Raw genomic sequence first — 16,277 nt, forward strand, 5'->3', positions numbered from 1 at the left:
TGTTGTGACTCCTGCTGTCTGTCCCAGTCTGTGCTTATCCTCCTGTATGTCCCGGCTGTCTGTTGTATCCTAACTTGCTGCATAGAGCTCTCCAGTAAGAGGGTCTATGTGTGGCCAGGGATTGCGGAGCGGCTTCAGAGGGATAGTGGTGTGACCACGAGGGGGGGTGGTATGGCTGCGGAGGAGTGGTTTGCTGCCGGGTACCCCCCTAGTTGTGTGGCCATTGGAGGGGGGGGGCTAGCTGCTCAGAAATGTGACCGCAAGGGGGAAGCTGCACAGCAATGTCGCTGCAGAGCAGTGGTTTGTCTGAGGGGTACCCCCTCAGTAGTGTGGCTGTGGGGGGTGGTTGCCTGGGGGTAGGTGCTCAGGAATGTGGCCCCGGGGGAGCTGTGCAGAACAGTGAGGGGGCCTCCATTTTACTATATCCATTCAACTGCGTACATTTTGTGGACTAGTATAGTGTGTATAACAGTTGCATAACACAGAGAGCTGTGCTCCTCACTCACTCCTGTCATTTTTTCGGGGGAACGGCGGTCTGGCGCCTACACTTTCATCCTGGCTCCTAGATTTTAGAAAAATTTGTCAAGCCCTGCAATAGAGGGAGTGATAGGGTTATGCACTAATGGGGGTGGGTTAGGTTTAGGGTATGGGGATGGAGTGGTTAGGTTAGGGCACTAAGGGGGGGGGGGGGGGGGGTCGGGAGATTAGGCAGCAAAGAGGGAGGGTTAGGGTAGGGAGAGGTTCCCGACTGCTGGAATCCCATACCGATTCCATTTGCACATAGATGGCCTGAATGGGAGTCGGTACCATATGTGCAAAAGTGGACACGTCTAGCAATTTGTGTCAGGCTGCGCATGCATTGAAAACAGCAAACACGGTCTGCGCATGCATCACACCAAGTATCCGCAGTGGTAAGAACATCCGTACAAGTGAGATCTTAAGTAGACATAGGCTTTCTTGGCGGCAACTGTGCTTATTTGAGGTGTATGGACGAGCATTGGACGCCTCTTTCAGTCAGATGGTTTCCACCCTGCATGAGGAGGGTGCAAGTTCTGATGCTAATGATGACGGCAGCGGTTGGGAACACATTTGGCGGTATAACATGAAGTCGCACAGATACTTGCATAGACAGAAGCTCACATTACCATAAGGTAGTAAACCTGGCTGCCATGGACAATTTGTGCCCAACTCAGAATCAGGCCCAGAATACTGTACTTACCAATCTACTGAGATATACATCATTACAAAATGTGATGTAGACCGCATCCCGGCGTTTGGGTTGCTGACGGTCTAGCTCGGGATCCCGGCTCCAGCATCCCTACCGCCGGCATCCCGAAGGCAAGTATCAGAGGTTAGAGGGGGGTTAGGTTTAGGGTTAGGCACTAGGGGGAGGATTAGGTTTAGGGTGCAGAGAGGCGGTTAGGTTAGGTTTAGGCACTAGAGAAGGGGGGGGGGGGGAGGTTAGATTCAGGCACCGAGGAGGGCTAGTTTGGCACAATCCTGACACATGATGGTAAGTTCCCTGTCAGGATGCCGCTGTCAGTATTCTGATAGCTAGCATCCCAACGGCCGGGATCCCATATCCAACCCCTATATAACATCACCAACCGAACACAAAAAGGGATTCACTGTATGTTAAAGGCAGGACAAGCAAATGATAAATTTCCTTCTAAAGGATCTTACCTTCCAGCCAGCTCCTTATCTAAATATTTAGCAGCCAATCTTGCTCCATACACTTCTGCCTGAAGAACAGCAATGTGCCTGCGGAGAGCTTCATTTTCTTTCCGCAGCAGTTTCACTTCTGCCTCCAGCTGTGCTTCCTTTACCTTCTCTTTCTTATTTGCCTCCAATTCCTTTTCCTACACCAAGATTATTCATTATTACAAAGTACAATAAATGTAGTAATAGCAATAAGATATATAGGTTTACAATAGTTACATAATGACTGGATCAAAAAGAAAAAACAAAACAAAACATTGTGTCGTGGGTACTTTTTTTCAGTACCCGTATTTAACAAAATGCAGGAAACTAGAGCAATGAAAAAAATTAAACCAAAGAGGTTAATCAAGTTGGCTAAATGGGTTCCTCACTGTACTGCGACTCCAACCATATACTGTAATACATAAATAATAAATGTAGACAAGGAAACAACTGTTAGGGAGAGCTCTGCTTATGACAGGGGTTACAATATAATTGATAATGGCAAGATTCAGAGTTGTACATAGTTTGAATCGCTGATGCGTCTTAGGACCGCTGAAGGTATCTGAAGGTAAAAGATGCCCAATGCTGGCATTGCAGATTCGAGTGCTGCATCAGCATCAAATCCCCATTCTGCAGCCAAAGGCTATCCGATTAAGACTAAGCTTATTCAGAATGACCGCCGAAACATCTCTCCTGTGGCCAGGAAAGTTGAAGACGCTGGCCTCTGTAGGTCGACAAAACCCCATTTTTTTATTTTATTTAAATGGTCCTTGTCGCTGACCCATCCCCACCCCCAAAATTGTCAATCATTCTGCAGCTAAGGGGGCACTGCGAGGGATCTCGCAGTACAAGATCTGCACATGCACAAATCAGTAACCATCGGAGATGTACACAAACCATCGGGTAAGCGTACAACTCTGAATATGACCCAAAGTCCAGACCCCTGATTACACAGTTGGTGTAGACTCCGCTCTTCATCTCTATCACTCACTCCCATTAAAGCCAAGATATTGTTTGAACACGAAAACTAAGGAAGAAAAACACAATCTCCGGCGCTAATTAGATTCACATGAGTACAGGATGAGTCTCCCATATCCAAAATGCTTGGGACCAGGGGTATTTGGATATCGGAATATTCCGTATTTTGAAATAGTTGCATACCATAATGAAATATCTTGGGAATGGGATCCAAATCTAAACAAAGAATGCATTTATGTGTTATATACACCTTATACACACAGACTAAAGGTTATTTAATACTATAATTTGAATAATTTTGTGCCTTAAAAACAAAGTTTGTATACACTGCACCATCAGAAAGCAAAGGTTTCACTATCTCAGTCATGGTAAAAATATTCCGTATTTCGGAATATTTGGATATGAGAGACTCATCCTGTATATTATAAAACAAACAAACAAATAAATATATATATATATATATATATATACACATATATATATATATTAGTGTATTTATTACACACAAATAGAAAAAAATAGTGTCATTCAGATAAACATATTAATTAATACAGCAGCAAGAAATTGATTACAAGCTTGTGATTGCTCAAACAGCTAGAAATGATCAACAGAAATGAAGATAGAAGTATATCTGTGCTTATCCTAATAATATTGTGAGATGGCAGAAAATATCACTCAGGACCCCAATAATTATGTCAAATATACATATTATTTCATATAAATTCCACATCTAAAAATATTTTAGAACATCTGTTACATAGAATTGACTTATATATAATATATATATATATATATATATAAAAAAAAAAAAGTTAATAAAAAACCTTTAATTTAATTAATGAATGTTTCAACACTGGATGTTTGCATACCTCCGAATGTCAATAGTGCTCTATATGTTGCATATACACCAAATGAGCCTGAAGTAATGAAAAGGTCAATAATAATTGTTCACGGACATCCTGAGAATAATGATGTTTAGTGGAGATATTGCTGTGCTCACTGTATACCGCACATTAAGGGGGTGGGGGTCCTTATGGTTCCTGTGCTCAGGACTTATGTCCCCCTGGGGGGTGTCTCCAAAGTTACAGCCGATTTGTTGTGGAAATAGTCAGCGCTGGCTCAGATCACCTTATGCCTGCAGGCAACACACAGCAGGCTGTCACTCCTATCAGCAGAAGAGCATATGGAGTCCAGTGTATAATCACACTCAGTTTGTAAGTCACCGGAGAGGTATGTATAGTCACAATCACGGTGTTCAGCTCTGACTAGTTTCGCCCCACAATAGGGGGGTTTATCAACGATGACTATTTCCACAACAAATCAGCTGAAAATTTGGAGACACTCCCCAGGGGGACAGAAGTCCTGAGCACAGGAACCATAAGGACTCCCCCCTTAATGTGCGTATACCGTGAGCACAAGTGACTGGGTAATTATCCGCTATTTTGTCCAGCCAAAGTGCTAAAAAGTATCAATATTACTGTTATTAACAGTGGTGTATATAAACAGACTGCTCAAACTGATTAATATTTATGGTCTAAAGTGGATAATCTATGTGCTTAATTAAGCACCATCAATACCTCCACTAAACATAATTATGCTCAGGATGTCCGTGAACAATTATTATTGAACTTTTCATTACTTTAGGCTCATTTGGTGTATATGTAGAGCTAAGTATATGCAACATATAGAGCATTATTGACATTCTGAGGTCCGCAAACATCCATTGTTGAAACACTCATTAATTCAAGGTTTTTTATGAACTGTTTGTTATATAAAGTCAATTCTATGTAACAGATGTTCTAAAATATTTTTATATGTGGAATTTATATTAAATAATGTGTGTATTTGACTCAAGTATTGGGAGTCCTGACTGATATTTTCTGCCATCTCACAATATTATTAGGATAAGCACAGAAATACTTCTATCTTCATTTCTGAACACGAAAACAACTTTTCCAAATCATTTAATAATGTATTTGAGTGCATTTTGTTCACATAATTTATTTGAAAATCAGTGAATTTTTACAGAACATTATAATTATACAGGAACCCAGGAGGTAAATACCAGGGGATGCAATCGGGAAACCAGCTGACGTGATCCCGACAGCCGGCTTCCCGACTGCTTTATCCCGGCGTGGGTTAAATGACAGGCGACTATATCTAGACGCCTGTCATTTTCCCGACGCTGGGAGACAGGCGCCCGGCATCCCGATCGTAGCGATGCCGGGCGTCGCAAGCGGACAGCCGCGGCGGGGGTTAGGGCACCCGTGGGGACTTAGGGTCAGGCCCCCCCCTGGGAGAGTTAGGCTAGGGGGAGGGAGGGTTAGGCACCCCCCCAGGGGACTTAGGTTTAGGCAGCGGGGAAGGGGGGGGTTAGGCACTTACGGGGGGATTAGGGTTAGGCACTTGGGGGGGAGGTTAGGGCTAGGCACCCCTAAGGAGGGTTAGGTTAGTTTTTACTTACCTCAGGACGTTCAGGATTTCCAGCGTTGTCGGGCTGCCGCTGACGGGAATCGAACCGCCATGCAGCCAGCGGTATTTCATACCGATTCCAATACCAGAGTCCCAGTGTGATAAACTCAGCACTTTTTCAAACTTGGTCAGCCTGGGTGCTGGTCATCTACTTAGCAGCGCCCCACCTTTTTATAGCACTGTAGCAGTGGCCTCTATAGCCTGACCTGCCATTTCACACCATTAGTCTTGGCTGTCAATGAAAGAGGGCACCTCAGGAAAGTTATTGTCTTAGGTGACAAATATCTTTAAATATTTTAGCTGTGAATAAGCTTTGAGATACATAAGAATTATGAATGAAAAATGCTATTTTAAATTAGTTTTAGTAAAGATTTTAGTAGTAGAACATCAGGTACTCGTCCAGAATACAATTCATTATCTATCAACTGGCAGTATGCAGCAGCTTAGCATAAGCAAATAAAGAACTGTAACAGGATGCAGGGTTAGGGTACCTTGACATAAAGCTGAGCCTTCCATTGTAATAACCTGATTGGTTCAGTAGGACATTAATTACAGAATAAGCTGTGCCAACAATGATAGCTGAAATCAAGGGCACCAACAACCACAGATGTAAGACTAGATACCATTTGTACAATGCGATTTACTACTAACGTCTCAAATCTGTACAAATACACATTCAATTTAACAAACCCCCGGCTAAGGATTTGTGCACGTTTAAACCCTTTGCTGTCAGTATACCACATACAGGACAAGGAAACAGGAGTGCAGCTTAGACACTAGAGACATACTAATCACAATAATAAACATTTATGCATTAGACTCTGTATTACTATAGAATACCTGACAAAGGATTTTTGTGAATGCCCCTCTCCATGGTGTTAGATTGTGCGTGAACTCTTTAGAATTTTCTGAAATTATTCATAAATGGGACCTTAAGTATGTTCAAAGTTTCATCAAAATCATAAAAAAGAAGAGATCAAACAACACATAAAAAGTTTATACTTTTCCATTAATTTAGTGATCAAAATGTTCCAACTTCGTTCTTGATCCCTTGTGCTTTTTGTAGGAGGTGAGGTTAACAGCCTTTGCAGATGTTATTTTACGGTGTCTAATTCTGGGATTTCTCATACTGCTTTAAGGACTCAGGGCCTGATTCAGAAATGGACGCTAATGCGATCGCAGCTGCAATATCATAGTCAACACAGCTGACTCACAGAGGGTTCTCATGCTGTGTAGGAGATTGCAAGGGCTAATTTATGTATGTCCATGTAACGGCGTTAACACGCCTGAGTTTTTCTGACTATCCCCTCATTACCACCCCCCAAACGCTGACTACCTGTCACTCACTCTGTGTGTCTGTAATCGCAATGAGGCAGCTCACACATGCAGTGCGACTTATACGCATTGACAAACAATTGCTCGATCTGTGCTCATAATTGCTATTCATCTCTGAATCAGGCCCTCAGATTGAAGCTATTGGTGCGTTCGCTGGGTTTCAAATTAATTTTGAAATGTATTTTGCACTATGGTTTTGGCTTGGCCATGTTTATCCAACGTAGGCTGTGAATACTTTCATTTCATGGCCATCCCTCTCCATCCATACTTGGGAGTCCCAGGTTGAGGACATCTCTATTTGTGTTATATGGGTAAGGCTAATCTGGTCAAAATGATAATCTGTCTAAAATTATGCTACCCTCTTCAGACTTTGCCCATGCTCTTAATACATAGGGATGTCTCCTCTGTTGATACTAGATTTCCTATGGGGTCATAGGACAATCAGGTGTCCTTATGCGTGAGCCAAAGGTTCTTAGGTCTGCACAGTGATGCTAGTAGCATGGTTTGGGATGGCTTTATTGCCAGAGTTAGGAATACTTGTCATTATTGATAAATCTATGCATTCAGAGCAAATCTTACAGGACAATGTTGTGGAATAAAGCTCAACAAAAGGTAGGTCTTGCAGCAAGACAATGACCCTAGACACGCAGGTCAGGCTTCCAAAATAAATGGTTAAAGCAGAAGAAAATTTACTTTTTGGAATGTCTGAGTCAAAGATCAGACCTTAATCGAAAAGAAATGTTATGGCAGGACAAAGTTAGGTAGTCTTGCAGGAAGCCCACAAACTTCCACGAGTTGAAGCAGGAAATAATGGTCTTAAATTCCTGCAAGCAGATGTAAAGGATTCAGCAACAACTACCTTAATGTTTGATTAAAGTCACTGCTGCTAAAGGGAGTCACGCCAGTTACTGAATCCTAGAGCCTCACATACTTTTTCCAGACAAAGAAATTTAATCTTGGGTCATTTTCATCAATAAATGAATGAAAACGTATGTAATTTGTGTATGTTTTTTGACTTATTGGGTTTTCTTATTGTTACCATTTGGTTGAATCTCTGAAAACATTTAAAGCTCATATTTATGCAAAAATGAAAAATATTAATATTAAATTTTGCAAACATTCCAGCAGCATTGTACTCCAGCAAGATGACGTTGTTCAGATCAGCACGCCGGATGTTCCGTTCTTCAGGGAGACCCATCATTTTCACATTTTACAGGAAACCAACCAAATTTAACACAATGTTTTGAAAAGGCAGGCAGCAATTTTTGTACCAGATCCAAGTAAATATATCACTTTAAAATTTATGAACATTATAAAAGGAGCTAAAATAAGTAAATTAACTTTTCTATGAATCCACTCTTAAGTCCAGAAAATGAATTCAGCCAAAGCAATATAGACCCTATTTTATTCTGTAGCTTTTAAGACTTTCAAGATTATTTATATATGTCCACTTCAACGGAATGATCTGGGTCACAATAAAACAATTTTGTTTTTAAACTTTAACAATTATTTTATTACATTTAAGTTTTTTTTTATAGAAGGCTGGTTTTATGGATATTCCAGTCTATGTCTCAGGATGTATACATTTACCCTGATGTTTGATATGTTGTAACACATAAAATCTGAGGTTTCCTAGACTACCATATCTATTAATCAGTAAACACCAATGAAGACATGGGGTGTCATTATGATTCCCAAATTAATAAATCAAGTGAAAGCTACTTATGCGTGAGCCATCGGTTCTAAGCTGCAGCCAACAGTGCTATCTAAGAAATGCAAGATAAGGTCATGCATCCAAGCTTGGGAAAATGCTGGCTCTCCAAAGTGAAACCACAAACCCAGCATGCTCTGACAGATAGTTGACAGTTGGCAGGGTATGCTGGGACTTATAATTTCACATCAACCAAAGAGACATAGGTTGGCTAGTGTTGTCTGCAGCATAGATACTGGTCAATGGCCACCCATGTAAACCTGACATTAACAGCACCAAAAGGTTTAATCATCTTTCCGTATATTCCACATACTCTCTGTGGACAGACATTGAGCGAATGGTAGAAGAGAGACTGGATAAAATAGGACATGTTCTTCCAACATCCCAACAGGCCTATTGCCTAAATTGTAAACAGAGAAGTTATGAGTAAAGCTGCATACACACAAACACAATTTTGTTACCAACGATTTTCTGTCAGATTTTTTAAAGTGTAATGAACGATTTTTTTGAACTACAAACGATTTTTGCATATTCCCTTAATGAAAATCGTTCAGTTGGTCAGTCTGACTGAACTACAAACGTGAACGTGCATGAACGATAATTGTTCATCGTTTTAACTCAGAAAGTGGACGATTTTTTTCAACGATTGAACAATACCGTTATCGACGATAATCGTTCAAAAAATCGTTGTGTGTGTATGCACCTTTAGTCTAAATGTCCAAGTGCAAAAGTAAGGTAGTACAAATTCACAATACATAATACAGAATTGTTTTAGTAAGATGCAAAAGACAACAAGGTTAAATACATATTAATGTAACCACATCAAACCACAGCAGCCATTCATTAGTTCCAATTGTGCAGCACATCATCACTGTTTGCTTGCACAGCTAAAGCTTAACATTATCCCTGTGGCCATCTTAGAATAGATTCCAAAACTAGAATTACAGAGAGTGGCGATATAAATAAGAGGAGTGACATAAATAAAGAGACTACACCTTGCTATAAGTGACAGTAGTAAGGGGGAGCATCGTTTCATAAAGGAGCTTAGAAAATGACTTTTACATACCCAGCATCTCCAATTAAATACATAGGTTAATGAAAGACCGATGAAGAAATTATAAAATGTATTCTGCATACAGAGAGTCCAAAGGACAACAAATAAAGGGCATCTCAACAGCAAAACTATAATTACACCACCTCATTTTCCCCAAAATCTGTAATACTAAAAAAAGTAATGAGCAGTGATATTTGCAATGGGATACAGCTTAGTATGGTCCAATATGACACAGCTCATCTACTTATACTTGTGGGGAAATGACAACAAGTTTAGCTTCTCTAAAGAAAGGAGTGTAAACATTTCCAACTTTAAGCAGTCACTGTGCTGGAGAATAAATTTGTATTTTGCTACAGTAAATACAGAAGCGTGCCATACTCACCATTATTTCCAGACTAGGGACAGACTTAAAGCAAGAAGAGAGAGACTTTTAGTTAGAATAGCCATATTAAAGACAGAACAGAGTATTAGAAAAGAAAACTAAACAGCAGATATTAAATATGCACCACTTTGTACCAGAATAATAAAGGTTTATAAGGGCACAGCAATACAAGTATGAACTAAGGTAGTCCATTGTCAGTCCATTTGCACATGATGTAAAAAAGAGGATAGAATAAATAATGCAATAGAATCAGAGACCTAGACTGATTTAAAGATCTCAAATGCATATGCACAAAACATTTGTCCTTGGCTGGTGGGGTTAGCATTGTCAATCCTCTGAAAGTACAAGGGCGGACGAAGACTCACTTTTTTTTCTACTCATCTGGTCAGGGTTTTATTCTGCATTATTAAATAGGAGTCAAACACAGCTTCCCATGGTGATATAAAGCAAGAAGGAAATCCAAGGTATGGCACCAGACTCCACCAGGCCCACAGCTTGGGGATGACCAATCAACTAAACCAGTGGTTCTCAACATCAACCCTCAAGTTTTCCCAACAGGTCATGGTTTCAGGATTTTGGTTTGTGGAAGCAGGTGGGATAATTACTGACCCAGCAAAATACATTAACCCACCTGAGCATTTATTTAATTATTTTTTTTTAAATCCGCAAAACATGATCTGTTGGTGGCACTTGGGAACTGGAGTTGAGAATCCCTGATCTAAATGAAGATTCCGTAACTGGTGTTGTAGCCTAAAATGCCAGCCTGTGGGTCTTCAAGGTGGCATTGGGTTGGTGACATCCAATGGATCAAGAGTTTGGGTAATTGTAATTTCACAAATATTCCCATTATATACAATAGCTCAAAAATATTATTTATACCACAGTTTCTAGTCTATACTTCATGTGAAACCTCATTATGCCAGTATAATAACCCATGCCCTGTATTATCTTACAGTAACCAGCACCATACCATGTACTTCTACCTGTATACTGTAAGATCATCTGATTAACACCCTGTACCTCATTACCTCACCCAGAGATTGTCTTAAAACATTAAATAGGCATTACTGCACCTTGTAAAAAACAATACCACACTTCCAAATCAATTTCATACATTCTACCTGATAAAGAAAAAACTCAAACATTGAAATCTTAATAAATATCTACAGACCATATAGTGAGGGGCAGTGGTGTTGCCAAGGACCTTAGGGGTGGCCCTGCCCTTTCAAGTTAGCACAGCACTCAAATTACATGAGCCAGCTCTTAAGATGGGTACAAACTGACATATATTGGCAGATCAATTGATTGGCCAATCTGGTGCCCGTCGTAGTGTGTACAAGCAATATGTCTGAACGACGTTGTTCACAGACATATCGCATTAGCTGTGCTGCACAGCCGATGGACAGATATATGCAAGTGTAGTGTTCATTCTAGCTCCGGCGCGAGGCAGGGCGCCGGAGCTAGAGCGGGCACAATCTTGCGCGTGCCGAAGGCGTGTGCGCCCGAGAAGGGGGCGTGGTCATTGAAAAGGGGGAGTGTCTATAAGACGCGTCCCCTTTTCGTCACTCTTGGGGGCGTGCCCGGCACTTACGGACACGCCGGGCAGACCCCAAGCCCTGCAGACAGTGAGAATAGATGCCGGGCGCATGCGCCCGGCGTCTATTCTCCGGCGGTGACCGGGTCACCGCACATTTCTTCACCCGCGGGACACTGCGACCCGCGGGTGAAGACGGCTCCCGCAGGCTGTTAGGGCAGGGCGCTTTTTGCCCTCCTTTTGGAGGGCAGGGCGCTTTTTGCCTTCCAGAAGGAGGGCAGGGCGCCGCGCCCCGTTAAAACAGCCTAGCGAGAACGATACAAGTGTGTACGGGCGATCAGCCAATCGCCCGTACACATGAAGCGGCAGCCACGGGGAGGGGGGTCACAGCGCGACCCGCGGCTGCCTGGAAGATGATGGTTGTTCAGTGTGTATGAACGACCATCATCTACAGATACATCTGCAGATCACTCGATATATCTGTGCAGTGTGTACCCAGCATTAGCCTCCTGTAACAATAGCATGGGAGTCCTGATTAGTGCTCCACAATCTCCTAGGTTTAGGCCCAATTACACAGGCTGTCCCACATGAAGTTAAATGTTCAAAAGAAACATTTTATGTCATAAATTAAAAAAAAAATGTAGTGTGAGATTGCAAATAGATAACATTTGCACGTTAAGCATCACACCGAATTAAATATAAAATAAATGAAAAAAAAAAAGCTAGTATTATTTGACTTCTTCTAGAAAAATCCAACATATACAGCATATTATTAACACTAATACAAGAATGTACTATTGGCTTGATTCCAAGATTTACGCTAATGCAATCGCAACTGCGAACTCTTACGGATCGTAATTGCTTAAATATGCTCATATCTTCCAAAGCTTAGCCGAGCATAGGGACACACACCGCTGCCTTCTCATATCCGTCCGACGACATACAATAGCGTAAACATTGGTAACATTGACGCAGCTCAGGCAACCACACAGTTTGTCATCAAGTCTGACCTTCCTCAAACACTGCAGCTCTCCTGGCACGGAGAGAAGCTCTCATGCTGCGAAGGAGATCGCAATGGCTAATTTATGCACGGCCATGAAACTAAGTTTAAATGGTCAGACAGGCCTGCGTTTGCCTAGCCACCTCGTTACCTCCCCCAAACACTGACCGTCACTAACTTTGCGAGTGAATCCTCTGTGCAAGTGGAATCGCGACACAATCGCTACACGTGCAGAATTTGCGCTTGCGCAGTGGCTAACAATCGATTGATCTGCGTAAATATCTGCATTGCGTACATCTTTGAATCAGGACCTATGTGTCAATCAGTCAATGATCATATAGTTGGGTTTTATAAACTATGGTTACTTAAATATAAAATATACCATTATCACATATGTGGAATGCATCATACATGATAACTAATACGTAGTAGGACCAGCAAAAGGCCATTTTAGTCAGTTATGCACCAAAAGAAAAGACTTGACTTCAGCTTCTGCTTACCAGTTTGGCTTTGATGGCTACGGAGTCCACATTCTGGCCTGTTTTGGAGTGAAGCTGTAGTTGTACAGCATGGAGCTGCAGGAGCTGATCATGAACCTCTCTCTCCAATACCACTTTTTCTGCTTGAGTCTCTGTCAGCTCAGATTTCATATCCACAAGCTGAGCCTGCAAAATACAAGACATATTGTGTTCCTTGTGTTCTAAAATATAGTGTAGTCTTATGAAAACAATATTATAAAGATGTAATGCACACGATATTTGTGCCTAGAGCCTTGCACTGCAGTCTGAACTGATGATATACTGTAGCCAGGCACAAGTTTCCAGGTGCTGACACGACTCAATGCTGACTGTGTATGTGAGGAAGGAGTGGGATTGACATAATTTTGATATGACTTATGGAGCGTACACACGGTCAGATTTGTCAGACTTGTCAGATTTGTCAGATGAACGACTGAACGATTTGAACGATTTTACCAAAGTTTTGAACGATTTGAACGATTGAACGATTTTTGACTGCATTAAAATGAATGGAATCGTCCAAGTCTGACTGCAAACCCATCAGATGTCAGATATCGTTATCTGACAAACGGGAACGCGCATCGTTGATCGTCCATCGTTCAGGCATGTCAGATATGAACGATTTTCCTTCAGATATGAACGACTGAACGATTTTTAAATCGTTATCGTTCATATCTGAAGGAAAAATCTGATCGTGTGTATGCACCATTAGCAGAACATTTTCAATGCATAAGCAATGTAGGATAGTTATACTGCTATTAGACCTTATGCTGAATACACACGTAAAGATTTTCTGTCCAACCAGCCAACTAAAATGAAAATGGTCGTCAGACAAGTTTGTTAAATGTTTGATCTAAACAAATTTGATCAAACAAAAGTTTTTGTCCATTTTCCAGCGTCTGGGAGCAAATTGCTGATTGTCATTTGCTTTCATACCTTACCAGATTTTCATTCCAACCAATCAACTAGTTGGCTGGTTGGACAGAAAATATTTAGGTGTGTACCCAACCTTAGTTGTACTTTTACAGTATACAATCTTATATATAAAATGCACTAAAGTATCCTGCGTTCCAGGGTTTAAATCTTCAAGTTATTACGTTTTATTATGTGAGGTCATCCAAATCCATCCAGTGGATGGCCCAGAACAGGGTCCCTGAGTCAAAGTTCTGCCCAGTGCACTCCGTTGTGAGGTCCGACCGGGACTTCAACCACTCCATTAGGCATCCCAGACCAATTGCCATCACCCTCTGTGAAGTTTTCGTCCAAATCCATCTAGTGTTAGGCCCAGAATAGGCTCCTCAGGTCAAAGTTCTGCCCAGTGTACACCAACGGGAGGTCTGACAGGGACCCTAACCCACCGAAAACCTGGCCAGAATCCCACTGGACCACCTCAAGTTGGTTTCTTTCCAATTGATGCAGTTGTGTCAGAATGCATAAATAAATAAACAAACCGACCAATGAATTATATATAAGATTGGTCTGTTTGTTTGTTGTCTGTCCAGTTATGCATTCGGCACCCCTGCACAGACTGGGATGAAACCAACGCGAGATGGTCCAATTGGATCCTGGCCATGTTTTAGGGGGGGTTAGGGTCCCAGTCGGACCTTCAGTTTGTGTACGCCGGGCAGAACTTTGACCCAGGGAGCCTGTTCTGGGCCTTCCACTGGATGGATTATGACGACATCACATAATAAAACGTAATAACTTGAAGATTTAAACCCGGGAACGCAGGGTACTTCAGCTAGTTCTAGATAAATGTCCCCCTAAACTAGTCACATTTGTGATTGATTTGTCAATCTACATTTGATCATACTACATCATAAGTTCTCAAACTCGGTCCTCAGGACCCCAAACAGTGCATGTTTTCTAGGTCTCCTTACAGAATCACAAGTGAAATAAATAGCTTTCACCTGTTGATCTTTTAAAATGTGTCAGTGAGTAATGACTACACCTGTGCACCTGCTGGGTGACCTGTAAAACGTGACCTGTGTGGGGTCCTGAGGACAGAGTTTAAGAACCACTGTACTACATAAATTACACAACTCTGCGATGAAAAAGCCTTTGTAACGAATTTATGTGATACTTTTTTTGGCTTCTGAACATGAAAATGACTCACGATTTTGCATATCACATCACGTTTTTCTACAAAACATGTATTTATGAATAAGTAATTTTTTTCATATTCTTTAAAGTAATAAATATATTCTGCCTACATTTATTATAAAACATTGTCTTAAATGAATTCAGACGGTAGTATAGAACGTTGCAATTCAGTTCTCGTCATAAAACTTCCCCCCGCCCATTTCCAGATTAAGGTCCACATGGGCCTGAAGCTGAAATTTACAAAGGGCCTAAACCCCATACTGTCTAAACTCTAAAGGAACATTGCGCGCGCGCGCACACACACACACACACACACCAACTACAACGTGAGCTGGCGAAGGTGGAACCAAATACAGCAGATGCAACACAGTTTTGCCCTGTGCCGGCTCATTTTAACCCCTGCCTACCACCACACACACACACACACGCACACAGTACACACTACACTAGACTACAGTTTAGAACAGAGTGAGCGGTTCCGCCAAGACGTTAAAGATGTAGAAAGAAGATACCGGGGTCGTTGGGACATCAGCATGATGGCTGACTACTGCTGGATGATACACAGAGATGACACAGAAAAAGTTTATAAGCGAAAAAACAAAGTTTGAAGACAAAAAAAAAACAAGATAACGATTTTTTCAATAATTATGGTTTTGTTTCTATTATTGTTTGATTTTATTGTTATTTTATGTAATTAAGACAAAAACAGTGATATCACTTCTTCATATTTCACAATAAATATGTCAAAAACAATTAAACTTCTTGTTTTTTCCTTAAAAATGTATGTAACCCCCTGTAGCAAGGTCGGGGAACTGGTACCATCTCCTGGGGTAGATGGCACTGCACAGCAGCTGAGAAATTACACAAAGTCCACTGGTCTGTTGCAACTGGTCTCCACCAGTTTTATTAGGCAAACAAACTAAATAAATAGAAATAAACACCTTGCCGTCTGGCACTAACTATACAGAAGTGATCCTAGCTCACTAATAAACAAAGTATTAGAAGGGTTTTCAGGTTTAATTTACCTGCTTTCATCAACCTGATTCTCACTCAGAGACACGAAAGTCTGTCCTTTCCCCCAGGCAGTGTTTCCCTCTAATGCTCAGCCTCACAGCACTAAAAACAGCCAAACAGCTGAAAACCCTAATTAGCCTCCAGTGAAGTTATTAACCCAAAAAGCTCCTAACACAATCACCTTCCTGAGGTTTCAAAAGACATAGGTCAGGAATCTAGGGCAAATATACCTCCCTTCCACTATGATGCCAGTGACCTTGTCACACCCCTTATAAGTAAATGTGATGTTGTAATTTTTTTAATATACTATTTCTTGATGTATACAGGAGTATAATTAAGACTATAAAAGTATTATGAAAAAAAGCTTTCAATACCTTTCGCAGACCTGTTTTATTGATGTGTATGAGTGTCTAACAATTCAATATAAAAATAAAATAGAACTAGATTGAATGAACAGATTGGACCATATGTAGCC

At 41.2% G+C, this 16,277-nt stretch overlaps 1 protein-coding gene across 5 annotated transcripts in view; it reads right to left on the reverse strand.

The window, feature by feature from the left end:
- The window catches only part of GOPC (golgi associated PDZ and coiled-coil motif containing), a 54,162-nt gene that overhangs the window by 22,527 nt on the left and 15,358 nt on the right, over positions 1-16,277 (reverse strand). For 2 of the 5 annotated variants that reach the window (XM_088480969.1, XM_088480968.1), the window contains exons 2-4: positions 12,668-12,832; positions 9,634-9,657; positions 1,684-1,859 (exon numbers count right to left, since the gene is read on the reverse strand). In XM_088480969.1, the coding sequence (XP_088337095.1) occupies positions 1,684-1,859; positions 9,634-9,657; positions 12,668-12,832 (365 nt within the window). Of the gene's footprint in view, positions 1-1,683; positions 1,860-9,633; positions 9,658-12,667; positions 12,833-15,813; positions 15,897-16,277 lie in introns of those variants that run through there. The other 3 variants (XM_088480971.1, XM_088480970.1, XM_088480972.1) reach the window with 2 other exon arrangements.

Source organism: Taudactylus pleione, unplaced genomic scaffold, assembly GCF_031769625.1.
Source record: "Taudactylus pleione unplaced genomic scaffold, aTauple2 ptg000259l, whole genome shotgun sequence".
Lineage (NCBI taxonomy): Eukaryota > Metazoa > Chordata > Amphibia > Anura > Myobatrachidae > Taudactylus > Taudactylus pleione.